General features: G+C 51.9%; 1 protein-coding gene across 2 annotated transcripts; it reads right to left on the bottom strand.

The window, feature by feature from the left end:
* Nucleotides 1-79: 79 nt before the first annotated feature.
* On the bottom strand, nucleotides 80-6,703 carry PPIB (peptidylprolyl isomerase B). Of its 2 annotated transcripts, none has more exons than XM_060294155.2 (5): nucleotides 6,588-6,703; nucleotides 5,644-5,757; nucleotides 4,639-4,732; nucleotides 1,152-1,336; nucleotides 80-425 (listed from the first exon to the last, which is right to left on the bottom strand). In XM_060294155.2, the coding sequence occupies exons 1-5, from the start codon at nucleotides 6,615-6,617 to the stop codon at nucleotides 303-305; spliced, it is 546 nt and encodes a 181-aa protein (XP_060150138.1). In that variant the 5' UTR covers nucleotides 6,618-6,703; the 3' UTR covers nucleotides 80-302. The 2 variants fall into 2 exon arrangements, with proteins under 2 accessions (XP_060150138.1, XP_030734831.1); XM_030878971.3 differs by having other exon boundaries at nucleotides 6,483-6,689.
* Between the last annotated feature and the right edge of the window lie 1,774 nt (nucleotides 6,704-8,477).

The following is an 8,477-nucleotide window of genomic DNA, read 5'->3' as shown; positions in this document are numbered from 1 at the left end:
AGGAGCCCCAGACGGGCTGGCACTGGACTTAGGGTCGGGTGGGGATGCCGGAGGCCCCAGAACCTAGCCCATACGCAGATTATAAAAAAACACCTTTTTTTTAATCGGTCAGTGTTTGTTGGTAGGAGTTTGTTACAAAACTGGGCCCGCGGGCCCGCAGAATGTGGGGGGAGGGGTCCGCTCCGTCAGACGCCAGCACTACGGCCAGTGCAGCATGGAGCCCTGTGGCGGGCTGTCTTCACCCCCAGGAGGGCAACAGGGCCACACAGACAGTCGCTCAAAGGGAAGAGGTCCCTGGGGCCCTACTCCTTGGCGATGGCAAAGGGCTTCTCCACTTCGATCTTGCCACAGTCTGCGATCGTCACGTCCTTCAGAGGCCTGTCCCGACCGTCTGTCTTGGTGCTCTCCACCTTACGCACTACATCCTGGGGAGGAAGGCAGAGTGTCAGGCGGTCTGCTGGTCGAGGGAGACGGGCCCCAGCGTGTGGCAGCGAGGGCTGAAACCTGCACGTGATGAACAGCGTAGAAACCACGAGGCACCAAAATCCTAAGGGCATCGTGGCCGGGCGCCAGCCCAGGGCAAGTAGAACCCAGATTTGACAACAGGAGGATGCAGTAGTTTCGATCCTCTGAAGTATGACCCAGGCTGGGCTAGGGGTGAGGAGGGGGGCGGCTGGGGAGAGGGTGCCAAGAGACTTCTCCGGGACAGCGTGTTCGGCTGGGCCCTGTACAACCGACGGTGGTGCCAGGACATGCCTGAGGCTGCAATTGTGCAGCCTCACCGAGACCTCCTGGCCGGCCTCTGCCTGGGGCCTGGAGGGATTTAGAACTTGGAGGCAGGACTTCCCTGGCGGCCGAGCAGTTAAGACTCTGGGCTTCCATAGCAGGAGGCACGGGTTCGATCCCTGGTCGGGGAACTAAGATCCCGCACGCTAGATGGCATGACCAAAAAAAAAAAAGAACTCGGGGGCATAGAGAGAGAGGCTGTTTAGTCTCAATTCCCCCCAGGTTTGTAGAAATAAACACTGGTCAGAATCTGTACATTCCCTTCTGGGAAAGGGATAAAATATATGGATCCCCTGCCCTGGGGTCTGTGTCAGATCCCTGGTCAGGGTTGCCCAGGGTTATTCCCTCCCCCCCACCAAACTCACCATGCCCTCTAGAACTTTGCCGAACACTACATGCTTGCCATCTAACCAGGCTGTCTTGACCGTCGTGATGAAGAACTGGGAGCCATTGGTGTCTTTGCCTGCGTTGGCCATGCTTACCCAGCCAGGGCCATAGTGTTTCAGCTTGAAGTTCTCATCAGGGAAGCGTTCACCGTAGATGCTCTTCCCTGGGAAGAAAGAGTAGGTCAGGGGAGCTGGGGGAGCCCCAACGAAGCAGATCTTAAGGGCGAGGATTCCAGAGGCTGAACCTGTCCCCCGTGCCAGGCCAGGCTCCAGTGGAGTACAAGGACGTACAAGCTGTTCCCTTCCTACCTTCTGGCCCTGGAGCCAAACCATACTGACAGCCCAAGTGGGACATGAGGCCAGGGTGATTTAGTGAATAGCTCACACAATGATTACTTTGAGAATATAGTTTTATGACTTTCAAATAAGGCACATATTAAAAACTACCTTGGCTGTGGCCTGCGAGGCCTTCCATAGGGACTTGCTTTAGTGGAGGGAGGTGCTGTGCAGGATGCAGGGGAGGTAAGAACCCTCCAGAAAAGGAGGACTAGGGCTTCCCTGGTGGCGCAGTGGTTGAGAGTCCGCCTGCCGATGCAGGGGACACGGGTTCGTGCCCCGGTCCAGGAAGATCCCACATGCCGCGGAGCGGCTGGGCCCGTGAGCTATGGCCGCTGAGCCTGCGTGTCCGGAGCCTGTGCTCCGCAACGTTAGAGGCCACAACAGTGAGAGGCCCGCGTATCGCAAAAAAAAAAAAAAAAAGGACTGCTGTGGCTGACCAGCTTTTCTTCCTAAGAGCACAAATGATACTGAGGACAATCCAAAGCAGGAAGAGAGATGAGTGGGGAGGGGCAGGGAGAAGCAAAAGAGAGGGGCTGCCATTTGAGTTCTGGAAAGTCAAGAGCCTCTTATCAACGCATGAACCAAAATAAAAGGTGGCTCTGAGTGTGTGTACTGTGTCTGTCTGTGGAGGGTCTGTGGCCAGCATACAAGATAGTGGAGCCGAGAGGATCTCTACCCCATTCCAGAGATCCTAACCTAAGTTCCCAAGGCTGGTTCCCGGAGAAATACGGCAAAATACTGCACCCTTCTTTGTCCCGGTCCTCTCCTAGAGATTCACACTGTGCACTAGAGGCCCCAAGAAACCCAGCAACAAAGAAGTAATTCTCATTTTGTTTTACCCAACACCTTTCAAACTTATTTGTGTACAAAACCTTTTTCCTCTTCAATACACGTATTTCCATCCTGTGGTTCCCACAGAGTGGAACCAGGTTGGGAAGCTGTCCTAGACTGATGCTGAGGAGGTATTTCTGATTGTACAGTAAGTGGGAAGTTTGAAAATCACCTGGCCAGGAAGGACTCAACCAGACAGATAAGGAGATTGGGGAGCCTCTTTACATCAGTTTTATATTACTTGTTCTACTTCACCAGGCGATCACGGCGCTGTGACGTTTTCTAACAGCATGACAAGGAAGACTTGTTCCCCCTTCCTATCAAAGAGAGAATAGTTTTGGAGGGGAGTAGTGGGACCAAATAAAGCAATTTTAATTTGTAATGTGAAATGCGAAAATAAAACTGTCAACTCTTTTAGTTTTTTTTTAAGAAAAGAGGATTCCCATGTGAGAATCCTCTTTGTGCATCTCAGTGAACTGCAGGAATTCAACTACTGCTGCTATCCAGAAAATTCCCAAGTCTATATCCTTAGCTCCAATCACTTTACCAAGATATAAGGAGTCCCAAACTTAAACGGATAGTGAAGGTTTTAAACTCAACATACTTTGTCATCTTTCTCTCCAGACTTCAGTTATTCTTTTGACATTTGTTTCCTCCGCACGTTGTCAGTGTTGTCCTCACCCCCATCACGGATCATCCTTTTCTCCCATTCCTGCTACCCCCGCTGCAATCACGGCTAGTGCTCAGAGTGGGAACAGTGTGCCAGAGGGCTGGTGCAAGCATGAGAAACATAAAAAACCCACCCTGTAAGGCAGGAGCTAAGAGCCCCATTTCAAAGATGAAGAAACCGAGGTACAGAGGTTAAAGGCACCCCAGCTGTGAAGTAGCAGAACTGGAATTCAAACCAAGGTGGTCTGGCTCTCGAATCTCTGCTCTTACCCACTAGGTATCCTCCCTGGGTTCAGGCCCACATCGCCCGACGCAGGGGCAGCTGCACCAACACCCCTGCCAGTCTGCTTCTCCTGTGTCCATGTCCTGAATCTGCCACATTATTATCCCTCAAACTCCTTTGCGATCAGGCCTTGCTCCCATTCAAGTCTTCAGCGGATCCTCACTCCGTGGAGGACAAAGCCCTGGGTCCCTGGCCTGGCCACGGCCCGCCACTCTGGGTTCCCGGTGGGAGCTTCACTTCCATCCTCCTGACCCCACCTTTGGCCAAGTTCCTGCCGCAGACCAGACCTGAGCTCACGCCTTAACCCTGCCTCTTCCCTGCCCATGCAAATTCTCCCCAGCCAGATCTGTCCCCGCTCAAATCTGTCCTCACGTTTACGAGGCCATTTCCTGATCACCTTGGCGCAAAGTGAGTCCTTTACTTGTCAGCACTTTGACGGCGGCTGACTTTACTTACCACTCGCTGGGCACTACGCGCTCAACATCTCACCTCACCCTCCCAGCACCCACAACTCTTGCCACTTACTCTACAGAAGAGGAAACTGAGGTTCAGAGGACTCACTTGCCTGAGGTCACAAAGTAAGAAGGTGGCAGACACCCAACTGTGTGTGACTCCACGATTACAGTGCTTTTGTATCACGTCTGCTTTGTCTTTGTCGTCCAGCTAGCTATGACTTACATCTTGTATTATGTCACTTTCATAGTGTTTTCTCCTCGTTCTTCCCACCTCGACGATAAACCACTTGAGGACAGAGCCTGAGCCCTAAAAGGCTGTGTTACAGCCCATTTGTGACTTTTCAGGTACTGGAAGTGAAAGGGAGTTGCCGTCCCACTGGTTTTTGCATCCTCAGCACCCACCACAGAGCCTGGCCCAGTAAATATTGATCGGTGGGGTGAGCTGCAGCTGTGTCTAAAGGAACCGCAGGCTGTGCACCCAAGTGTGGTGAGACCTGTTGGTTAGTCCAGGCTGTCTGTCTGTCCTACGGTACAAGTAGCGCAGGTGAGACTGCCAGCGCTTGTCAAGTGGTCTCTGGGGGGAGACTGCCAAGGAGAGCAATTTCTCCCACCCTTGCTGGGGCTTTCAGGGCCGCCCACACAAGCTTTGCATGCCTGACCTAGAATCACCTACAGGTGTTTCACTTTGCTCCCTGCCCCGCCCCGCAGGGCGTACTGCGAGGCAAGTCACCGAGGCTGTAGGCCTGGATCAGTTGGTTTGCCAGCTGCGCAAGATTCTCTTATGTCCACCTGAAACCCATTCCTCCCTCTCCTTTGTACTGGGTTCCCTGGCCCTCCCACCTTGGGGGCTGCACTGACAGACCCCTCTGCCCAGAGGATTTGAGGTTACCTCCAGTGCCATCTCCCCGGGTGAAGTCTCCACCCTGGATCATGAAGTCCTTGATCACACGATGGAATTTGCTGTCTTTGTAGCCAAATCCTTTCTAGAAAAAGGGATGAGAAGGTGAGAAGGTGGCATGAGGCACCAGGCAGACATTAAATAGGCCCTGCAGGAACCCAGCCCACAACAACAACTGCTCACAGAAGAGAAACCCCTGCTGGCAGATTCATCCTTCAACGTGCCACTGGGTGACCAGTAATCAAAGGCCAGGCCTGGAGCACACAGATCCAGGAAAGGCTGTAAGACCGCACATTTCCTCTGCCTGTATACAAGTCTACTTCATACATAATGCCTCCACCTTTCCCCTCTCGTTTTTTCCTAATCTAATCATAGGGAGAGAAGCAAGAAAACTGACCAAAAAAAAAAAAAAGTTACCTGCTGACCCAATGGGAAGTTGGAATACAGACTTTCTTTTTTTTTTCTGTATGCGGGCCTCTCACTGTTGCGGCCTCTCCCATTGCGGAGCACAGGCTCCGGACACGCAGGCTCAGCGGCCATGGCTCACGGGCCCAGCCGCTCCGTGGCATGTGGGATCTTCCCGGACCGGGGCACGAACCCGTGTCCCCTGCATTAGCAGGCGGACTCAACCACTGCGCCACCAGGGAAGCCCCAGACTTTCTTAAATGGGGCATTCATTTCCTTAAAACCTGGAAAGCTCTGGGCCCCTCACTCTGGTGCAGAGACCACAAACTAGTTTCCCTGGATGTTTTCTTTGGTTACTGCAACGTCTCAAAGATGAAAAATTTTCTCAAAAAAAAAATTCTAATTCTGGATTTAGTTAAAAAAAACGGAGAAGATATGATAATCCTGGGTTCCCAGTGCCAGAGAGCATAGCTGGTACTCCGTGACGGCCACTGCTATGGGTGGGCCACGCTCTGCAGTTCAGTTTGCCGCCAACCCTACTTGCCAACTCCGCTGCCTGTGAGCTTGGCTACCTCAGCTCTAGCCACTTACCTCTCCTGTAGCCAAGGCCACAAAATTATCCACTGTTTTTGGAACAGTTTTTCCAAAGAGACCGATGACCACCCGGCCTATATCTTCATCTCCAATTCGCAAGTCAAAGTACACCTGAGGAAAAAGACAATTTCAAACTTAACCTCTTAAAAGGGTCTTTCCTAGGGAACCGAGGGCCCAAGAAGCTACCCGGAGGATGCGAGAAAACAGACCCATATTTTAAGAGCAGTTTCTGAATCTGATTTTGGTGGTGACAAAAACCCCATGAGAATCTAATGAAAGCTCCATTTGTTTACACTCTCCTTAGACTACAGGGTAACAACCTTTGCTCTAAATAAATAATGGGCCCAGATTCTAAAACTTAACATCAAAACACCATAAAGATGGGAGCCTAAGCACACCACTCAGGTGTAAACTATTACATTGCTGTGCTTTGTAAATGAAGTGGCTAAAATCTGGCCTACGTAGAGAAAAGACCGGCAATCTGGCAGGCGTGATCTTTCACCATTTCCTCAGCACTGTTGGGTATCTGCAAATAGGCAGCTCTGAGTCTGCAACGCCGGCCCCAGCTAGGCATCCTGGGCGCCAACGCCTGGGTCAGGGCTGGGCTCTCGGGGAGGGTCCGGGTCATTCTCCAATCTGAATGGGGGAGGACGACCCAGGCGCCAAGAGGCCACGACAGGGAAACTAGGGAGGGGTAGAGCCAAGGCCGAGGACGCCCAGGCCCGAGCTCTGGGACCCGAAATGCCTCGGACATGTGTGACCAGAGGCGCCAAGGCCGGAACCCAGGCGGCGGAGGGCAGGCCTCGCTAGGCAGGTCTGGAGACGGGAGGCTGGACCTTAACAGTGACTTTGGGTCCCTTCTTCTTCTCATCTGCAGCAGAAGGTCCAGGCAACAGCAGGAAGAGGACGGAGCCCACGATGAGGGCGGCGACGAAAAGCACCTTCATGTTCCGCTCCGAGAGCCGCAGCATCCACCGGGAGAAGCTAGCGCGGGCCTTGCTGCCGAGGCTGGAGGAGGGTAGGGGCGCGGCGACGTGGGCCCGGCTCCTCCACCGAGCGCAGCCGGGGGGAACCGGGGCTCCTGCAGGCCTCCTAGCGGGAGGCAGGCCCCATTTCCCCCTCTGGTTGGGCGCCAGATGGTAGGTCCCCCTGGGGGGCGGAGCCCGGCTCGCTGACTGGGCGGGCGGAGACGCGGGCTCGTGGGTGGCTGCCACGTTACTGTGGCCTCATTGGCTTCACAGCTCGTCGACGCCCACCAACAGGAAGGGGATGAGCGGAAGGCGACGCCCTCTCCAAGAGCCCCGGATTGGGCTTCTGAAGAGGCTACCAGCCCAAGCGGAGAGACCCCATGGCCCGCCGCGCTTTTGTGGGCGTGGAAGTCGTTTGGCAGGTGGTGACCGAGGCTTTAGGTTAGGAAGTCTGTGGATGGGGCTGAAGACACTTGTCGTTGTCCGTATTGGGCCAGTCAAGGGTTAGTCACACCGAATTGGGTTTAAATGTGATAGCCTCCAAAAACTCAGGACACGTTTATGCCTACCCAGAGTATATAACCTTATACAGCTCCGTCTGTCTTGCAAAACTTGCTTCAAAACCCACTTCCTTTTGACTTAATCCCCGTCACTGTCCTTTTTTCTCTCCCTTCTCTAATCTTACTGTGCTTACTGCTGTATAGTCAACGCACACTATTGTATACTCTGGTTCTTAACTTCCTTTTTTTACCTGTTTTCCTAAGCAACTACATTTTAAATTTTTTATTTATTTATTTTGGTGAGAAACGGACTGTTGCTCTTACTTTGTATACAGCTCCCCCAACTGCTGCAGGGCTAAGTGCTCAACAAATGCTGGATGGAACAGCCGTCACGTTGGCACTGAGGTGGGAAATAATATCTGCAAGGGTCTGAGGTTGAGTCCTTCTTTTCTAGAAACCTCCCGGAAGGTCAGGAGTAGTCGTCAGATGCGCCCCAGCAGTATTTCAGGGCTCCGAAGACGCTTGTTCCCAACAGTCCGCAACATATATACTTCAGTACTGCAAGTCTAAAACACACACACACACCCAAAGTTGCCACTGACATCTTTCTAAAGCTCGGAACCATGACATTATTAAATGTCTTTAATTTTCAAAGATTAACTTTACAGAAATTCCTGGTCTTCACAGCCCAGATTGTAGGTAGACATGGCTCCATTTCTATAGTCGAACTTGGCAATTTGGTCTCTATATAAGGTGCCGACCTGAGTTTGAGGTTATGCATGGCCACTGACATTACCTCGTCCTTCCTTACACTGAGGTCACTGCAGGCGGACTGCAGAGCTTCAACAGACAGTTCTCTCAAATAAATGCAAATAACATTTGCTGTTTCTAATTCTCACACCTCAATCCAGACCACCTCTCAATGAGGTGGAGGTTCTTCTACGTAAAACTGTTGCACTGAGAAAGATGATCTTTCAACCCCCTCTTCCTCTCCTCCTTCATTTTTTGGGTCTCTTAAGCCTCTTTCCCCACTCACTGGTCTCACACTGCCCACACTGAGAAAATTGTTTACCAAGCTATGTTTTCAAAGTAGCCTTCTCCACATGAGGAACTAATTAATGCTAAAACTAATGAATGCTAAAACAGCATTAATGAAAAAAAATAAGCTTGACGGATACAGTGTTCTCAATATGAAGTTTTTCTATCATGATGATTTTTTAAAAAAATATTTGGCTGCACCGGGTATTAGTTGCAGCATGCAGGATCTTCAGTTGTGGCATGCAAACTCTTAGTTTGCAGTATGTGGGATCTAGTTCCCTGACCAGGGATTGAACCCAAGCCCCCTGCATTGGGAGCACAAAGT

Source organism: Globicephala melas, chromosome 2, assembly GCF_963455315.2.
Source record: "Globicephala melas chromosome 2, mGloMel1.2, whole genome shotgun sequence".
In the NCBI taxonomy this organism is placed as follows: domain Eukaryota; kingdom Metazoa; phylum Chordata; class Mammalia; order Artiodactyla; family Delphinidae; genus Globicephala; species Globicephala melas.
Note: the sequence above shows the minus strand (reverse complement) of the source record. Positions and strands in the feature narration are given on the sequence as shown.